Raw genomic sequence first — 21490 nt, 5'->3', positions numbered from 1 at the left:
TGAGTTGAGGGCATCCAGTGCGCTTTCTTTTCTGCGGTCAAACAATGACTTGAAAAAGCGGGGATTGTTTCCTTGTTTATCTTCATTGTCGTGGAACTAGGAGCACCAAACTTTCGAGAGTAGACTGGGGTGCTTGATGTAGGGCAAAAGACATGTACAGGACAAGGGGTGTGCGTGTGTGTTCATGAATATATATATATACTGCACCCTGTATGATGAATAGTATTACTGACTATTCATCACCCTAGGCGAGTAATAGTTATTCTTCACCCCTTCTATCTTAACATCAATGGACGGTAATTTTATGCATTTCAAACGTAAAAAGAGAACATAAAAAAATATAATCGCCATAAAAATATTTTATGTCATGTAAAATTACAAACGTAAAAACATTGTGTAAAATATACATAAAATGCAATTTTTCAAGCCTTAGGACCTATATATTTGTTTTCTTATGCCAAATTTTACGTAGTGAATCAATATAAATGTAACTATTTGTATTTCAAATGTAATTTATTTGAGAAAAGATCATAAAATTACCTCAGATTGAAAATAAATACCTCTGGCTCGAATACTCGCAGCATGTAGCGCATTTTGCCCATCTGGCCCGAAATAAGAGAGATTTCCATTGCTCTTGTCATGTAAAGTCTGTGTGATAGTAGATCTTCGCAGTGAAATTGCGAGGTACAATGGGGAAATGCCTTCTTTGGGATAATTAGCCAAGTCGGAATCAGACTTCAATATACGCTCCACAATATCCTCATTTCCAATGCGGACAGCATCATGCAAGGCCGTCTCCTGAAGCACATTCTCCTTCCTCAGGAGCTCATGCAACCTCTTGCAACTTTCGGCAAGTTGTACACTTGTATTAGACAAGAGACCATTTGGGATCTACCGGCTCTGGCAGCATAATGCAAGGGTGTGTGACCCTTTTAAGTCACTGCAAATAGGAGGTCTTGGTCCCACCTGAAGATGATGATTGCACACTTCAAGAATTTCTTGCTGTCCCCGTTGCTTGCAACCGCATGTAGTGCGTTGTCTCCCTTGGCAGTGATGCCCTTGAGAAGCAGAGAAGCCATGGGTGAAGCAGGCTCATCAACGACATTTTCTATGTCTACAGAAGGTTGCTGCACCGTCAATCTTCCTGTGGTGCTGCTGCTTCTTGCAGGGTATCCCACTAGCAAGTCAAGAAATACCTGAGTAGGCTGGATCATTGGTGCTGATTTTTGATCTTCCTTGCTGAAAAGATAATTCAATGCCGTCCAGGAGCCAAAACTCGCCGATGCAAGCAGCAAGGGATTTATAGGCACCGGCTTCCTTTCCCGGCCAGCGGCAGAAGGCAAATCATTGCTGCCGGACGGCATCATCTCCAACTGCTGTGCATCCCAAAGGCCAACCGCCAGAGCATTTGACGAGCTCTCTCCAACATTGCCGGTGCTCGACGCCATCGCCAACAGCGGGTCAGCCCTCTCTACGTATGGATGGGTCTAGTTAGTTATTTTGTGCTCTACATCTGTCCGGGTACACCCTTATTATGTAGTATACAAACCTGCAAGAAAAATGCAGCCATGCTTACTCCTTTAGTTGAAGACGTAGTGAGTGGTATGCTGAAGACTAAAGTCTCCTCCCTTTGTCTTGTTTCTTGGTGGTGAGATGGTGGCTCTTAATTCTTAAATCGGAGCATATGGCTGTCAATTGTCTGCTCTTGTGTTTTTACTACTCGCCGACCGATGAAGTGGACATAATCTATCTTCCCAATGTCTTGAGATGCGTAAGAACACATGACTGACGCTATGCTCAAAGTAGTATGACTTGAGGGCCTCCAGTGCGCTTTCTTCTCTACGGTCAAACAATGACTTGAGGGCTGCGATTATTTCCTTGTTTATCTGCACTGTCCTGGAACTACGAGTGCAAAACTTTGAAGAGTAGACTTGTATAGGACAAGGGGTGTGCGTGTGTGTTTGTGAATATATATACTGCACCTTGTGTGATGAAAAGTATTACCGACTATTCGTCACACTGGTGACTAATAGTTATTCTTCACACCCTCTATTTTAACATCAATGCATGGTAATTTTATGTTCCATATTTTTTTCTTATTCAGACGTAAAAAGAGAACCTAAAAATATATAATCGCCAGAAAAAATATTTATGTTATATAAAATTACAAACATGAAACCATTGTGTAAAATACAGATAAAATGCAATTTTTCTAGTCTAAGGACCTATATATTTGTTTTCTTATGCCAAATTTTACATAGTGAATCAATATAAACGTAACTATTTGTATTTCAAATGTAATTTATTTATGAAAAGATCGTAAGATTACGTCGGGTGAAGAATAACTTATTCCACACCCTTTGTGATGAATAGTATTATATAAAATATATTTACATACTAAAATTAACACACATAGAAAATAATTTGTATTTTTTTGGGTCATCTTTACATGTTTAAATTAGCGCGCGACTGTGTTGTGTTCGTCAACATTTGTACACAAAGACGAAGAACATCTCTACAAAAGGGCGGTGGTGTCGTGGCGGAGCTAGCAGCAGTTGTTTCTGTGTCGGAGCAACTAAAAAAGGCATACCTGGTAATTTATAGGCTTCAGGACTGAAGGAAGAGGAGAAGCTGCAACCACGCCGCTGAATCAGAGAACCTTTGCATCCGATTAGTTCATGGTCAGTGACTGTACTACATTCGTGTGTGAGATAGAAATCTTGAATATCTCCTGCCCGATTTTGTTGGTTTTCTACCAAATTTTGTTTGCAGACTGGGTTGTTACGTTTTGAGTCTGAAATCTGGTTATGTTTTGTGTTAATTCAACCAGTATGCTAGGTTCTGAGTACTTGGGTTCTAGACTTCTAGTATGAATGTAGCTTGTTTTGTGTGATATTGGATTAACATGTTGGACCGTGAGGGCCAGAGTTCCACATAGACAAATTCGTCTATTTTCATTTGCAGCTACTAGAACAAAATGCTCTTCTATGTGTTTAGAACTTAGAAGCATAGACTAATTACAGTGAGGATGATTAAAATCAGGGCATTTTCGGTACCAGCTAATTGCACTGTTTTACATTCAGATATGTGTGATGATGATTCTTTAAGTTCTGTATGGTAGTTTATTTGATTCCCTATTGGTAGCAGTAGTAGTGCAACTCTGGAATAAATAATATACTTGATACGCTACACTGGGTTGTGATAAATAGCTTATGTGTATGTTATAGAGTACCACTGTGGTGTTTTGTTCTGTACTTTCTGTTACCAATTTGGTTCAGTTTCTGAATATGCATATGCCTTTTTTTTGTGCTCTTGTTGGCAGATCTGAATCCAAAGATAGAACAGGGAAATGTAAAAGCAGGCTCACAAAAATTGGTTGGCGGGAACAGACGGAAACAGACGGAGCTGCTGATGGAGACGGGAACCGATTCTTCAGGCCAGGTCATATATCTGCTCCAACTTCTTCTGATGATTAGTTTCCCCCTGATAAAAATAAGATTTTGTGTGATTTAGTAAGTTTATTCATGAGATTGAACTTGATGGTCCAAATTTGCAACACAGTCATCTTTATTATATTATTCAACAGAGTCCGACAAACAAATACATAGATCAATGCAAAGCCATCTTTCTGGCATTTAATGTCGCTACACCTACTAATTTATTAAGTGCGCCCTGACATCGCATCAACACACGCCATATAATTTGGCAGTCTCATCAAGCTGCTCCACGGTGAGCCAAGAGCACCATCAATGCGCATTCCATGCGCATGCTTCAGAATCCGCCGCTGCCATCTTCTGCTATCTCAACTTCAGTAGATATCAACGTATTGACCTTGTCAGGCTCAGCTACGGTCGATGCCATCACGACGTCAGACAACGCCACCACCCTACGCTTGTCCATCAACATACGCCCATCACCGAGATTCCACTACACCACACCACCGAGACCCGCCGTCACCGGTGCGGTAGATGCGACACCGCACCACCTCCTGATCTAGATCACCACCAACGGTGTCCACCAGTCAACTATCTCCCAAGCATTGGTAGCTAGTCAGATCTTAAAAGACATATTGTATCTGTCGCTGCAGTAATCGTATTATGTACTGTTTAGTGTCCTGCAGTGTACTGTTTAGTGTCGAGAGCAGAGTCCTCGTCAATGGCAGAAGCATCTATCCACTCAGCCTGACCAGTGGCCATGGCACAGCTAGATGCCTAGATGAAGCGGGCTGTCGGAGAGCCACAACCCGATAGGTGATGGATACTTGGCAGAAGCGTCAATCAGTCACACAACCATTCAGCATGTAGTTGTTGGAAGATATAGTACAAAGTTGTACTAAAAGAGTGTCAATTAATTTGGATCGGGGGGAGTAACATTGTTTACTTCTTATATACAAACACAAGTACTCTGAAGAAAGAAAAGGTACAAGCCATGTCAAGAACACACACAAAATTAAACTATACATAGTATAGCTTTTGAACAAACAGATGCTTATGAACAGACCCACTTCATTTATTCAACTCGTCACATATTTGGTGCTTCTTATCATCAGTGGTTCTGCAGCTTCCATGCAATTGTGGCCCAACCGAAGATAACTATGAAGGGCCAGACTGCCATGACCATTTGAGCAACAACCAAGCATGCTAACTTCCAATGTGCCAAGTAACTCATCCTAACGTAGAGCGGTTCTATAAGAATAGCCCATTTTACCAAGTATTCAAAATTTCCATATAGCACTACAAGAGGAACGAGCATAGAGACCGCAATGGCTGTAGGAAAAGCTACGGGCGCTAGCACTATATACATGCCCAATGCAAAAGCAACAGAAAAGCTTGTTACTGAACTCGCCATTAACAACACGGATGCACCCAAGTTAAATTTGCGGATCCTCAAGTCAACCATAGAAGATCCAGAGAACATGAGACCAATCATAGCCATTGAGGAGCAAATGAAAGCTAATGCATTGGCCATCATGAACGCGTCAAAGGTAAACGTCCCGGCAAGTGTTGGTGTGCCTTTATTTTTATGATCATCCGCTACGAAACCTCCCGGAACAGCAAAAGTTGCACCAAAGGTCACAGTTGCTACTAAAACTGAACCAATTCCTAGCATTTGGCTTAAATCTTTCACCTTCTCTGCTTCTTTGACCGCGTCCTCTGGTTTAAGTGGACGATTATACATTTCATAAAACTCATTCCAGCGAAGACTAATATGTTTAACATCAATCATTGTGAGTGCCATGTGTATCTTCCGTTCATTGTTCTGAAAAAAGGGTATTATGAACACCATACGAAGATATTAGCCATGGATTATTTTTGTTAAGCTTGAAGTGCCCAAGCCTTGATAAATAGTAGTAACAAGGGTATATTACCTCAATATAATGCATCCCCGGTAGAACCAAGCTTCTGGATAAATCAACGGGAGTTTGTCCATTATTATTTGGTAAATTTAAGTGCACTTCCTTATTCCGGTATAGAGAACAAAACATTCGAAGCTTCCCAGCTTGGACAGCTAAATGCAATGCAGTGTTCCCATCATTGTCTTGCATATTCAGGATCCAAGCTAAAGATGGAGTTTGACAAACAAAGGATACTATGTTCAATCTTCTTTCCTCAACGGCAACATGAAGGAATGTCCGTCCTTGAGCAGTGCGCAATCGGGCACTATTAGGGCACTTTTCAAGAATAAATCTAATGGTAACTTCCGCACCAATGGAGGCAGCAATATGTATGGGAAACAGTCCATTGTTGTCTGCTTGATACACCGGTGCTGGGTTAGCTTGGAATAATTTCCTGAATCCAGTGGAAACCAAGAAAGATGAAGCCAAGTGAAGAGGCGTACTCCCATCTCTGTCCACGAGTGTGGTAAGGCTATTGTTCCACTTCAACAGATCTTCCGTGATCCCTGAAAATGAGATATTTGTCCCTTAGTCTAAGCTATGTAAAGCAACATGACGGACAGGGGATTATGGATGAAAAAAGTATCAAACATTTGCCTCATTTTTTACATGACCTTACGGCTAGGTCTATTATCATTTTTCCGTACCATGAATGGATTCTGCTATGAACTGATCACGGAACTTCAGGGGTGCCATTTACATATGGGGGTTAATGACATATTTCCACAAAGGGTCTGTCTAGAACTCAGTCGACTGAGACTTAACCAAGTCTTAGTCGAGTGACGTCAGCGTAGTTGTGGTGCTGCAAGCAGCATGGCTGGATGTTGCAAACGGCGATGAAAAATGTTGCAACGATACTTCAAGCAACAACAACATATGTAACAACCGTTCTGGTAAAAATGCTACAACCGTCAAAGAAGGAGGTTGCGACCGGCGAGATGATGTGCTGCAATCGAAGAGGAACGACATGCTACAACCAGCAAGACGTATGTTGCAACCGGCAGAAAAAAATGTTGCAAACGCTGGACCAAAATGCTGCAAGGTCGACTGAGACTTCGTTAAATCTCAGTCGACTGATTTTTAGCAAGCCCGTTCCACAAAATAACTTAAAATAGGTATACTGACACATTTCCATGCAGGTTCTCTTGAAAACATTAGATGTCTAGATAGTTTGAGTCTCACTGCTATTTCAACAGAAGGGAGAAAAAGTGTGAGAAAGTGTTGTGCCACACATCATGAAAAGTAAGTACATTGACACAACAAAAAGAAGTGTATTCCCGCCAAAAAAAGGGGGTGTACAGAATTGATAGACGACCAATGGATATATGTTTAAGCTTGAAGAATTGTTACATCTAAACCCATGTTTAATCAGGTGCACTAATAAGTTTTAGAATAGAACTTTTGGTACCTGTGCCTCGAAGAATTGCAGCATGTAGCGCATTTCCCCCTTTTGGTCCGAAATATGAAAGATTCCCGTCGCTCTTCTCATGTAGTGTCCTTGCAATGATGTCCTTTTGCAGTGAAATTGCTAGGTACAATGGTGAAGTGCCTTCTTTAGGATAATTAGCCAAGTCAGAATCAGCTGCCAACAAACGCATGACAATATCGTTACTTCCAATCCGTACAGCATCATGCAAGGCCGTCTCCTTACACATATTCTCCTGTCTCAATAGTTCATGCAGCCTCTTGTGACTTGTAGCAACTTCAATGAGACAAGAAAGCATCTTGGAATGGCCGGCTCTAGCAGCACAATGCAAGGGCGTGTCATCCTTATTATTTAGAGAAAATAATAGTGCTTGGTACCTCTTGACGATGATTCTAGCACACTCCAAAAACTCCAGGTTGTCCCCATGGCTAGCGACCACATGTAGCGCGGTATCCCCCTCGGCCGTGATGCCCTTGAGAAGCGGAGTTGCTGCTTGCAAATCAAGTTGATCAACGACATCTTCTACACCGCCAGAAGCATGCAGCACGGTCAGTCTCCTTCTGGTGCTCCTACTAGGGGTGTATCCCACTAACAAGTCAAGAAATGCCTGAGTAGGCATTATCATTGGTGCCACTTTTGCATCTTCCCTGTTGAAAAGGAAATTCAATGCACCGGCCGAGCCATAGCACACAGATGCCAGCAGCAGGGGGTTTATGGACTCCGGTGTTGTATCCCCACCCCTTCGTGAAGTCTTGCCGTCGATCACCTGTAACTGCTGGCCATCTGCATGTCTTACCGCCAGAGCATTTGGCGAGCTAGGAGGTGCAACGCTGGTGCTCGACGCCATCACCAAGATCAGGTCAACCTTTCCCCTGCACTTCCTGTATAAGTTAGTTAGTTTGACCCTCCAAGTATGGAGTAGTAATACAAAGTGTAACAACTAATAACTAAAGTCATATATAGACAAAGAGTAAGAAAGATACTATTAAGAAAATGCTTAAAAAGGATTGAGGCTTACTAGTCCCTCCGTTCCTAAATATAAGTCTTTTTATACAATTCAAATGGACTACATCATACGGATGTATGTAGACATATTTTAGGGTGTAGATTCACTTATTTTGCTCCGTATGTAGTCATTGTTTTAATCTCTAGAAAGACTTATATTTGGGAACGGAGGGAGTACACTTTTTCATGTGAGTTATGTTTTTTGTTAGCAGTAAACATAAACATTAACTAAGAGACAAATATAATACATATTGCTTAAAGGGTTTTTGTATATAATATATTTTTTAAAGTTATTCTAAGATAGAGCATTGGTGTTACTATGAAATAAATAAAATCAAATCAAGGAAACAATTAATCAAGCAAATACAGAAACTAAAACAATCATATAGGCAATGAACACAAGAAGGAAAAAGAACCATATTAGCCCATACTAGAAATTTGCATGCAAATTACATAGAATTTATATTATTCAACAATAAGCAAGAACAAACATATAGTGGTGTAACTTTCAAACAACAGTATGATTTGTGTGTATGTATACATCCATATTATACTCGGTGTTCAAATAACATAACAACAATGTTGGAGATTAACTGTCCTGGCCCGACGTCAAAGATGAATCTCATGTCAGTGCCTTGACTCCCCCCCCTCTCTCTCTCTCTTTCTCTCTCTCTCTCTCTCTCTCTCTCTCTCTCTCTCTCTCTCACACACACACACACAACTGAGCACACAGGGAAAAATGACTAACACACCTAAAAAATGACTGAATGCAAAGGAACAAATTGACTAAAATGAAAAAAGTTCTGCAACTGACGAATAGCAAAGTGTACTTAATTATACTAATAAGTGACTAGTAAGATAGTATGACATCAAAAAGAAGTAAAAAGGATATAAAAAGGGATAAACCAAGAGACATTAGAAGTAAAAAAATACCAAATATAAGCTTGGACTAGGATCACTAGTTAATCTCTGTGCTTCTCACCACCTCCACGGCCTTGGAGCAATCAACTGGTTAGCTTGCCAGAAGCATCAGAGCGGTAGGTACTAGCTAGCCAGCAGACACCGCCTGCAGCACATATATATGCATAGAGAGAGTCGAGGCAAAGATGGAGGAGGGGTGGAGGGCCCTGGCAATGATGACAGTGAGACAACGAATAGGAAGCAGAGAAAGGAATAGTTCCTTCCAAACAATACCTACTTTTTGACCGCCAGTGCACATCCATGACGGGTTCGCCGAGACCGCCATGGATGTCTGAGTGAGTGGAAAGAAGGGCTCGGGGTTGATTTGGTGATGAAGGAGGAAGAACATTTGTGCGTATGGGAAGTTATTGAGCTAAACACTCTTAGAAGTTGTAAACATGCCAGCAGGTGGTTTCCGTTTTCTAAAAGAAGAACAAATAAATAAACTCAACTAGGGTTAGATGATACATACTGGAATTTGGAGAGAGTGTACTGCATTATTCGTCAGAGTCAACTGTATTTTTTGGACGGGGCATGATACATTCCTAACATAATGCATTTCACTTTAGGACGGAATTAGCTGCATTTTTTATCGAGCATACAAAATTTTGGAATTCTATGCTTCAATTTGTGGCATTTCATTAAAAAACGTGTATTTCATTCTTTTCTCCTCGTATTCTTTTGTAGTTTTTTGTTGCACTTTACGATTGTTGCATAATATAGTTTTGATTTTGTTATCTACACCTCACTAGGATATATGTGCTCTAATTTTTTCATCCAATAAACACCTTCATATTGTATATTGTCATGCTGGTAAGTATGATACCAATCGTGATGGTAGCTATTACTGGATTGTCTGGAAAGTACATGACCACCATGGTGTTAACTAATACAATGCCCACACTTAAGCATCAATATGTTAGGTAACCACCATGGTGGTGATAATATTAAGGACCACACATAGGCATTACTATGTTCACAAATTCTATAGTAAATACCTCATACCTATATGGTGATAACCAATGCAATTATTATACCATTTTCATAATAAGTTATCGTGAAGCATGATATGTACATTCACTAGTGCAAAACCGGGCTTTAGCACCGGTTCGTAAGGCCCTTTAGTGCCGGTTCTGCAACCGGCACTAAAGTGTGGGGACTAAAGCCCCCCCCCTTAGTACCGGTTCAACACGAACCGCCACTAAAGGGCCACCAAGTGGCACGAGGCGCACTGTGGTCCGGGGGACCTTTAGTCCCGGTTGGTAACACACCAACCGGGACTAAAGGATTTTTTTTTGAATCTTTTTTTGAAATAAAGCAAAAACAGCCCACCTACTGGGCCGGCACGGCCTGCATACGACTAGAAACCCAACCTCTAGTTGGGCCAGGATGCAGGCCCGTATGGCCCAGTAGGCCCCACAGGGTAGAAGACTTGCAATAGGCCCACAAAGGCCTGCTTAGAGAGGAGCTCGACACAGTAGCCGCGGCGGGGCTTATAAACCGGTGCGAGCTCCTCTCAACTAACGAGGTGGGACTAAACATTGTGCACTGCTGGTGGCAGCGCACCCCTTTAGTACCGGTTGGTGGCACGAACCCATACTAAAGGGGGGGTCTTTAGTACCGGTTGGAGCCACCAACCCGTACTAAAGGACACCACGTCTTTAGTATTGGTTTGTGGCACGAATCGGTACTAATGGTTCGCCACGAACCGGTACTAATGAGCACTGCCCGCCTAGCCGTTGGAACCGGCACTAATGGTTACATTAGTGCCGGTTCAATTACAAACCGGGACTAATGAGCTTCACATTAGGCCCTTTTTCTACTAGTGATTGTCATTATGGTGTTATCTTGTGCTAAAAAGTCTAGCAAATATAGCATCGGCATGGTGGTAACTAATACTAACCAGTATGGTGACAACATCAACACTATATGCTGGTAAATTCTTTTCAAAAAACCAGCTACACTGGCTAAAGTGTCTATGTTGTAACCCACTATAAACACGTACAACAACCATGAAGACTCCATGGTTGATGCATCTGGAATCAAAACTCTTTAACCCGTGTCTAGAAAGTATACAAAATTACAAACATTTGCTAAGAAAGTCCAGACATTTACATGATTCTTATTGTTTGTAATATATAAAAAATAAATGTGTTCTAAAAATATAATGTTCCAATAACGTTCATGTTCTAACCTTATATTCATCATGCAAGAATTACCATAGCATTCAAAGCTAACCTAAAATGTTTGAACTCCAAGAAACATTTCCTTCATCATTTGCATTTGAGATTTGGACAACAACTTGATTTGATCCAATTATACTTCCTTTTTACCGTTTGCACGTGAAATTCAGACAACTTCAAACGTTCATGTTCCAACTTGTTATGTACTCCCTCTGTCCCAAAATAATTGTCTCAACTTTAGCATAGCTTTATACTAAAGTTAGTACAAAGTTGAGACACTTAAGTTGAGAAACTTATTTTGGAACAGAGAGAGTAATAATTTGTATTTTAAATACCAAGTTAAGGTGCTACCGTAGTACCGTAGAAAATATTTATCTAAAATGCTCCAATGTTTTTTTACATGGAACATAGTTGATTATATTGTTCATATAAACATTAACTATTTTCCTCAATTCATTAAATTGCTCGTATTATTTGGGCATTAAATGAATTTCTAGCTATAAACTAGATATAATTTCAAATTTAACTACATGTATCTCAATGGAAACACAATTCATATTTAAGTTCCTCCACAACTCTATACATCATATTAAAAATAAATATATAAATTCAAATGGATGTTAGGCTTATTTAATTTCTATTTGGAATCTTCAGTTACACTTTTTTGTTAGAAACATATTAAATGCCACGTTTCATGTGCATGCAAATTTCACGAATATATAGATGTCAGTATTATGAACATTTCTATACATTATTCATTTTTTGCTAGTACATATAAATTATATGTGCTTTTTCCAAGACTATGTTCGTTTTACTACATTTGTCTAAAAAAGAGAAATAAAAAATGTCTTTATTGGGCTTGCCCCGGTTGCCTTACTGGACCATGATTCGGTCAATGGTAACATGTGTTGGTTTGTAATAACACGATGATTTCCCGAAATAACTAATTAAGAAGTACTCCTTCCAAAGATCACCCCGTCTCCCAAGGTTTCAACAAGTGGTGCCCTGCATGTGCGTCACTTGTCGCAACATGAGAGTTTTCCATTTTTTGTAGATCCGTTAATTCAAATCGTTTTATCTCACCGTGCGTCCAAATCTCGAACCCTTTTCACCGTTGGATTCCTCACGTCGAGGTCTTCAATACTAGATTCCACATTGATATGTTTTGACGACTTTTTCATGAAAACAAGGATGAAAAAACCACGGTTGTGCCTCTCGCGGAAGGAAAAAAACATGTTTTTTTAATTTACGAGAGGCACGGCCATGCCTCTCGCGGAAGCAAAACTGTGCCTCTCATGAAAGCAAAACCATGCCTCTTGCAGAAGAAAAAAAATGTGTTTTTTCTGTTTCCTAGAGGCACGGCCATCCCTCTCCCGGAAGCAAAATCACCCGCGAAAGTAAAACCGTGCCTCTCGTGGAAGGAGAAAAAATGCGTTTTTTCTGTTTCCGAGAGGCACAGCCATGCTTCAAATTTTTGTTATCGAAAAGCTAAGAAAGATCGGTGGAAAACCGAAGTGCTGACAATAACCGGAAAAAATCATCTAAAAAGCCAAAAACGCATGCGCAAAAAGAATCCGGAGGGAGCATCCAGAGTGCGACACATGGCACGCTCTCAGCCCACCCGCAAGTGACCCTTTGGGGGGCTGCGAGAGAGCTCCTCAACTAGTTGCCTCATTGATTTCCTAATTGCATTGTAAAAAGTATCATAGGCCGGGCCTTGTGACACCAAATAATAAATCAAAATACGGTCTGTTTTCTTTAATTTCTATTAATTTTTCAAAGATGAGGTCTTTGTTTCCTGATGGCTTCGCGTCCTATGCCTAGCTAGTGTCGTATTCACATTTGGGTTTGTACTTTTATGTTTCTCTATCGTGTATTTCGAATTTGGATTTGAAACTTTTAGTAGCCTTTGACACATATTTTGCGAACATTAATAAAAAAAGAAGTTTTAGAAACATTAAATATGGTTTTTTAAACACGAGAGCATGAAAGTATATAAGCGCGAGGAGCACTACTAGATATAGATATAGATATAGTCTCACGACAGAATAGCAGCGGTGATCGACCTAGTAAAGAGACAGATGAAGCTGAAACTCATGGGGAGGAATAGATATCGATCTCTCACCTCGAACTGACGCGGCCACTTTCCCCCGGATCAATCGAGCCGCCGGAGCTGGAACTCCGCTACAACCGGCCGGCCGGCCACCAAGCAAGCTGCTGCGCCGCGTCGGGTAATTAGAGCAGTTGGCCAAGCATATTAGCTAACCACCACTCACAGCACGTTTATATGCTTCTTGGAGAAGAGGGCGGAAGGTCTATGGCTTTCAGTCATGTGTCGTGGTTGCTTTCATCAGGTGTCTAAGTATCAAACCACGGGGTACCCCTATGGCGCACGTTCCTCCACGGCCGGAAAGAAAGTGTGGGTCTCTCGTACGTTTTTCTCTAGAAAGAAACCAAGGTTCGTTTCAACTCTCACGCAAAGCAATCAGCATGTATAGATGCCAAGTTGAAGCACTTGGTCTCCCGCTTTTGCGATTCTCTCAACCTAAATACTTCAAAGTGCAGTTGCGCTACTCGGGCGTCACGAGCGCACGCAGTACACGACAAAAAACTCATTTTACAAAAATAGTAATTAACATTTTGTGTCATCATTACACTATGAAAAAAGAAAGTATCTGTTCATGATCTCGTTGATGCTGCCTACTTTACACAAATGAGTCAAGAAAGGACATGTACGTGCATTTAATTGGGCTTAATAAAATTTTAAAAAGCCATAACTTTTGATTCAAGTATCGGAATTCAGATTCGTTTTCACCGTTGGGTTTCTCGGGACGAGTTCTTCAAAAGTAGATCACATATGGATATGTTTCGACAAACTTTCTGTTTTGAGCAACTTTGCGTGCTAAAAAGGCAACTTTAGTGCTATAGAAAAGTAACTTCTTCTTAATTTACCTACTATGATTGCCTATCAACGAGAAGTCATTATAAGCTGCCTCACATGACTATCTTGTTCACTAAATTCACATATAAGTTGTCCCCAAATGCTTATTAGTACTGCTGTAATATTTGGAGACGTCGAGCGCACCATCCCAAGCCATTCGATTTGGCACAAATCGTGCGTTGGTGTTTTCCTGTCTAGTGTGGTGACCGAAGTTATGGTGAGGCCCCACCCAACCTTTTTCAGGTGTCATCGTTGCCTACAATCAACGATACTGTTGCCTAAAACCATGTATCCAGTTGCCCACAATCAACCATACAGTTGTCTAAAACCATGTATCCAGTTGCCCATGATCAGCCATACAGTTGTTTAAATCCATGTATCCGGTTGCCCACAATCAACGATACTGTTGCCTAAAACCATGTATCCAGTTGCCAACAATCAACCATACAGTTCTCTAAAACCATGCATGTATCCAGTTGCCCACAATCAATCATACAATTGTCTAAAACCATGTATGTGGTTGCCAACAATCAACCATACAGTTGTCTAAAATCATGTCCAATTGCCCAATCCTCATGAACAGACACATTACCAAGACCATAACTTGGCTAATATGTAAAGATTTTAGATACCTTTCAAGTTTGTGTCATAGAGATGCGTCAACAATTTATCTCCTCTGGGTCGGATCCCTTGATACGATCGAAACTACTTGGCGGAATTTTCTCCTCTGATGCCTTGGGAGATGGGATCCAACTTAATGTCGGAGGGAGCAACGGATGCTGAGGGGCCTTGAGAACGTCGCCTCGTTGTTCGGTTTGGAGGATTTCAGACGTACAGACTTGTTCAAACAAATTAGGTGACCATCATTGGCTGGTTAAAGGTGTCTGGAGAGGCCGATCCTGAAATTTGGCGTGATTGAGTGTCCTTATGGTAGGAAATTTAGAGGTGAAGTTAGCTAATTGGTAGTCATGGTAACCAACTTAGAAGAATCCTCCGATGATAGTAGATGAAAAAAAAGGAGTTGCTTTCCTATAGCACTGAAGTTGCCTCTGTAGCACACAAAGTTGCTCGGAAAAAATGTTTATCGAAACCTACTCATATAGGATCTAGTTTTGAAGAACTCGTCGGGAGAAACCCAATAGTGAAAACGGATCTAAATTCCGACACTCGAATCAAAAGTTATGACTTCTTAAATTTTTTGAAACCATAAATAATTGCACGTGTTCTCTCGGCTGAGGTAACCTGACGATGTGAGACTGCATACTTTCCTTTTTTGGTAGGCTAAGATGACATGTCACATCATTTTCCTAATACGGAGGGTGTGCTCTGGACAACTAACGGGTGCCGTGGCGCTCTGTAGCCACGTCCTTCTCTCAAACCACTTGGTGCCACATCTGTTTGTTGTCCTGTAAGTGAAAACGAAAAAATAAATCAAAACACTGTAAGTTTCCACTTTTGTTTTCTTAGCAACACCTCCAGAAGGAAAGGGTTCATTCACTAAAAGTTATCTAGTTGATGGGGAAAAAATCATGCGAAAACCAAATACAAAGAGCACGTAGCCCCTATCGGTTGTTGCAGCGAGTGTAACCACAAAGAAGTGTTTGAGTTTTCAAAAGTTGTTCACATATTAAAAAAAAAACTATTTGTTTTTTTGAAAAAAATCAGGAATTACAAAAACTGTCCTGTTTTCAAATTCGTTCACAATTGTGAAAAAAAATGATTTTTTTAAGTATCCCGTTTTCATAATTTGTTCAAAAATCAAGAAAATGTTCTTAATTTTTTTCATGTTTTAAAAAAATGCTTACTTGTTTGAAAAATGTGCAGGAATTTGAGAAAATGTTTTTCCTTTCCAATTTTATTTGAATTTTTTTAAATTCCGATTTGTTTTGATTTGAACTTTGTTCTCTTTTTCAAAAATCTTAATTTATAAATTTTGCTAATTTCTAGAAATTGCATGGAATTTTGAAGAAAAAAACTGCACTTTTTAAAAATGACAATAATTTCAAATTTTGTTCAAATATTTTTAAAAATTGTTCACGTTTGACAAACATTTTGTTAAATAGTTGTTCAAACTTTTGAAAAACGATCTGATTTCAAAAAGTGCTCGTTTTTCATGTTTGATACAGTAATGGGGCTACATTACATCATTGTCCTTTTTTGCTACAGTTCATTTGCTAGAGTGCATCAGGTTAGGGTGCTACAATATATTGGGCCCGCATCGCTATAGTTCATTGGTCCATTTGCTAGTGTGCATCAGGTCAGGGTGTTACAGTACATTTGGTTGGGTCTCCCATTTGCATCATCAATGGGCTGGCCCAGCAGTGGCGGAGCTTGGAAAAAAAAAAGCTGGGCGGGCCAAGCTAAGGAAGAGCCCGAATTTTTGTAGGCATTAATCACTAGTCGGTCCCTTTTGTTCTAGTTCAATTTTCACACTGTATGTTAGCAAACAAGTTACTACTAAGAGACTCATCTTCTACCTTATTATGCCTTGTTTCAGTGATCTTCCTATACTAAGATGCACTTCTCAAAAAATGTTACGGGTCAGGCACAAAGGAAAGTATCTCTTTATCGTGTCATTCTATGAATTGAAAATAAAATGCATTAATGATGCTCAATTCATAACAAAAGCATGCTGCTCTAGATATAATTAGAAACTACCCAACGACAACGTCATCAGGAGGTGAACATAGAGTTGAGCTCTACTCGGCATCGGCACTCGACAGTGGACCGGCGAACCTAGTTGGTTGGTAGCACAGTGTACTACAGTGGTCAGAGGAGGCAAGGGTCGGAGGCATCTGGGTGGCACAATGGCAGCATCCCGACGGCCGGAGCCAGAACTGGCCGGTGTGGAGGCCGGAGCCTGGAAAGAAGGGCCGAAGGGAGGATGGCGCCATGGTGAGGTCACGATAAGGCGGGCGGAGCCGTGGAGCAGGCAGTAGGAAGCGTGTGTTTAGCAGCGAGGAGGCTATGCGATTTGTGCGACTAGGAAAGGGCCAAAGGTGGGACATGGGAGCCTAGAAGGAGATTGGCTGCTGGCTCTCTGACGCGAGATCTGAGCAGGAGATCCAAGGAGGAGAAGGAGAATCCCTAAAAAAAGGAGCAGAAGGAGATTACCCCTTTGGCTGCAAACACTTCGACAGCCACAACACCAGCTATACCAAGGCATACACAGGGGAACAACATTATGTTGCTCCTTGCGCCTATGGTTCCCCAAGCCCAAGCTCGAAGCAAGACCTGAAGCGGACAAAGACCATCTCGAAACAGGCTTTCGCCCCGCTTTATATATAAAGCAACAACCACAAATGTACATAGCCGAACGATACAAGATGGTGAGGTAGCCCTCTTACAAAATTGATCCTAAGATATCTGGCAAACGCACGCGGCGATGATACCAGCTATTGCACCGCAAGCACTAAACACCCACACACCACAACCTAGCACACATAAGATCCAAGAAAACTCCCCTAAGAGGGAAGATGACGAAGAGCATCATTGATGCCGAGTCCATACTAACAAAGGTCTTCACCCACAGCCCGGGCACGAGGAGAAGAACCACAACGACGTCTTCAAGAAGAGCATGACACCCATGGGTGTCGTCGTCGTTGGTGCCATGGCACTGAGCTTTTGCCTGGCAACTCACCCATGCCCCCATGAGGTCGCCAAGAGGAGCGCGGCGAAGTCAGCGCCCCAGATAAAGACCATTACCAAATAAGAGAAGCTACCTCCAACGAACATTGTTGCTGTAAAAATACCCTAGATGCAAAAACGACGTCCTCCAGCTTTGAGGGTCATCGGGCACAATGAATATGCTATGTTCGAACTGCCACGGTGTGGGCAACGCTGCAACAATTCACGAGCTAGCAAAGAAGTTTGCCCCTACCATCCTCTGTATAATTGATAGGAACTCTAGGTTATGATATAACTTATGCTATTGATAGCCAAGGTAGGAGCAGGAATTGGTATCTTATGGAACAATCCAGTAAAGATTGAGATTTTATGGTATTGGTTTATCATGTTTATTGCTCTGTGTGTGTTGGATCCCGGAGAGGAGGCGTGGAGATCAAGTTGTGTGTATAGAGAGGCACAAATGCATTTGAGGCCCCAAAACTTGGGGTGTGTTAAAAGACATAAGACTTCCAGCACTCTCCCATGGTTATGCATCGACGACTTCAACGAAGTTTTACATCCCCATGCACACGAATGTATTGGACAACGCGGTGATGCATATACAAGGTTTTGATGATGTTGTTGATGTTTGCATGTTGATGGAAATTGGGTATAGATTCCGTTTTCGTAGATTTGAGAAGAAGGTTGTTGTGGTGACTTATAGTAGGGTGAGGCTCAACTGAGCTTTCTAGAGAAGACAAAGAATAGGGCACCGATTTTTTATGTCTCCATCCAACTCGCTCGGTCAGATTAACCAAGTATGTGAGGTGGATCCCTAGGACAAGGTTTTAAGGCCAGGAGGAGGCATTGGTTGCGTGGGTGAGGAACAACAATGTCGTCAGTATGAGCTAGGATTCAGAGGTGAGAGGGGCAGGGATTCGAAGGAGAGGCTAGTTTTCACTTTCAGCCATCCCCGTGTAGTTGAGCGGCACCACCATGCCCGGTGGTCACATGCTCTCCGAAGAGTATCGTCGTGGTCTAGTGATAGAGGTAGAGAGGGGAGAAAGAAATTGAGAGTTTTTTCAGTTCGGTCCCATGTGCAAGTCAGACAAACAGTGGGAGGAAGCAAGTTTTCTTTTTCTTTTTGTCGGTTGGGTCCCACGTGTAAGTGAGACATACAAAGAGTGCAAGAGAGAGCTTTTACCTTTTCTTTTCTATGGGTGGGTCCCACACGTATATGACATATGAAAAGAGGGGTAAAAATGTCCAGAAAACTTCCCATAGATGGTCAAATCCCTTTGACCAAACCTAAACGGCGTGGATGGGCATTTCTATAAGGAATCTAACGGTAGAGAAGCATATTTGAGCAAACTTAGGTATTAGGGGTATATCTGAGTTTGGGTTCGAGTTAAGGAATGAATTGTAATTAGCCCAAGATTTACTACATGTGTGTGTCTTCATAACTACACTCATATGATATGTATAAGGAAACGATGTTATTAGAATGGGTCATGATCGAGTGGCGAATTAAACAACAAGATTTCGATAGATGTCGTCTTACTACTCTTTGAGCTAGAGGGTTAATTACTAATCCGGTATATATACTATTAGCTATCACTCATCTTCTGGAGTTTTCTTGAGCAAGAATGGAAGTGGTCAAACCGCATCAACGCAAGGCGGGGTTACTACTCCTGGAGTATAAATAGCAGCACACGACACATTAGGAATATCTCTTCCTTCCTTACTCCTCCTATATACATCGAAAGCTTGTGAGCGAGAGACGCGTTGGTAACAATGGATTTTGGCGATTGACAGGACGAAGGCTGGAGAGCCAGCAACACCACCAGAAGTGCCGCCACCGCCACACACTAAACCAGATTTAGAAGCTTGATATGCATAAGCTCTAAATATACGCCATGAATAACTTCCATGTTGTTTATGTACCATGTCATGTGTTGTTCGATCTTCGTGGTGATCGATAGAAATTAGTCAAGTATGTCTGTGTGTTTGTGCCAGCCTGTGCAGGTTGTTCATGGAGTATCCCCACCCTGTTGAGATCCAACATGCTAGGATGGGCCGCAGGTTTGGCCTGGAGACACAGCAGATCAAGTCCATGTTCAAGAACTGCCATACCCAGATGAAGGTATGGACTGAATCTCCCTGGTTGCTTTAAAATTTCTAACTTTCCATGGTTTTTGATCTTTTTGTGGGTGATGGAAGAGAATGTAATCTAGATAGCATGACAGGAATAGCTCGAGTGGGAAAAGACTCATATACCATTATGTTCCATCACCAAAGAAATGACCGAAAAACCATGGAAAATTAGATACTTTAGAGCAATCAAGGAGATTCTGTCTATACCTTCATCTAGGTACGGTGGTTCTAGAAATAGAACTTGATCTTCCGTGCCTCTAGGCCAAGCTCGCGATACAGCCTATCACGCTGGATCTCATGGGAGTGGTGGCATTTCATGACCACAAACATGATTAATTTCCATCGATCACCATGAAGATCAAACAACACATCACACCGGAAATAAAGAAACAAGGACGATAGAAATGGAGTATGGCTAGAGCATATGCCTTGAGATTCTAAACCTTGTTTTGAGTGTGTAGGCGAAATGCTTCTGGTGTAGCTACTACTGCCGGCTCTCATAGACTCCCTCATGTTCATCACCAAAATAAATGGTTACCTGTGACGTCCCCGATTCAATCGTACACTAATCATACACGCAAACGTGTAGGATCAAGATCAGGGACTCACGGAAAGATATCACAACACAACTCTAAAATATCATAAGTCATACAAGCATCATAATACAAGCCAGGGGCCTCGAGGGCTCGAATACAAGTGCTCGATCATAGACGAGTCAGCGGAAGCAACAATATCTGAGTACAGACATAAGTTAAACAAGTTGCCATAAGATGGCTAGCACAAACTGGGATATAGATCGAAAGAGGCGCAGGCCTCCTACCTGGGATCCTCCTGACTACTCCTGGTCGTCGGCGGCCTGAACGTAGTAGTAGGCACCCTCTGCGTAGTAGGGGTCGTCGTCGACAGTGGCGTCTGGCTCCTGGGCTCCAACCTCTGGTTGCGACAACCAGGTAAAAAGGAAAGGGGGGAAAGAGGGAGAAAAGCAACCGTGAGTACTCCTCCAAAGTACTCGCAAGCAAGGATCTACACTACTTATGCATGGGTATCTGTGTAAAGGGCAATATTGGTGGACTGAACTGCAGAAAGCCAGAATAAGAGGGGGATAGCTAGTCGAAGACTACGCTTCTGGCAGCCTCCATCTTGCAGCATGTAGAAGAGAGTAGATGGTAAGTTCACCAAGTAGCATCGCATAGCATAATCCTACCCGGCAATCCTCCCCTCGTCGCCCTGTGTGAGAGCGATCACCGGTTTATATCTGGCACTTGGAAGGTTGTGTTTTATTAAGTATCCGGTTCTAGTTGTCATAAGGTCAAGGTACAACTCCGGGTCGCCTGTTACCGTGGACACGGCTATTCGAATAGATCAACATCCCTGCAGGGGTGCACCACATTACCCGACACGCTCAATCCCTCTGGCCGAGCACACTTTCATGGGTCATGTCCGGCCTCGGGAGATCAACACGTCGCAGCCCTACCTAGGCTCAACAGAGAGGTCAGCACACCGGTCTAAATCCTATGCACGCAGGGGTCTGGGCCCATCGCCCATTGCACACCTGCACGTTGCGTACGCGGCCGGAAGCAGACCTAGCCCCCTTAATACAAGCGCGGGCTTACGGTCCAATGCCTCAATCGCTGACGTCAAAAAGAGCTTCGGCTGATACCACGACACCGGTTGCCCATATCTTGTCCCACGCGACGCTTAGTGTGTATAAGGTCAACGACCCAACTTAGATCAAATACCAAGATCTCGTTAAGCGTGTTATTATGAAGTAACCGCGGACGCCGACCAGGACCAGGACCACCTCTCTCCTACGTGGTCTC

General features: G+C 42.0%; 1 protein-coding gene across 1 annotated transcript; it reads right to left on the bottom strand.

Moving 5' to 3' along the window:
- Window positions 1–6759: 6759 nt before the first annotated feature.
- Window positions 6760–7668, bottom strand: LOC123156952 (ankyrin-1-like). The gene has a single exon (XM_044575152.1). It carries the CDS (start codon window positions 7666–7668, stop codon window positions 6760–6762), a length of 909 nt encoding a protein of 302 aa, XP_044431087.1.
- Window positions 7669–21490: the final 13822 nt, after the last annotated feature.

Source organism: Triticum aestivum, chromosome 1D, assembly GCF_018294505.1.
Source record: "Triticum aestivum cultivar Chinese Spring chromosome 1D, IWGSC CS RefSeq v2.1, whole genome shotgun sequence".
NCBI classification, from domain to species: Eukaryota; Viridiplantae; Streptophyta; class Magnoliopsida; order Poales; family Poaceae; genus Triticum; species Triticum aestivum.
The sequence above is the reverse complement of the archived record's forward strand: the minus strand, read 5'-3'. Positions and strand labels throughout refer to the sequence as shown.

Excerpts from the sequence above, each read along its gene's own strand:
- LOC123156952 (XM_044575152.1), bottom strand. The coding sequence starts at position 7,668 with ATGGCGTCGAGCACCAGCGTTGCACCTCCTAGCTCGCCAAATGCTCTG.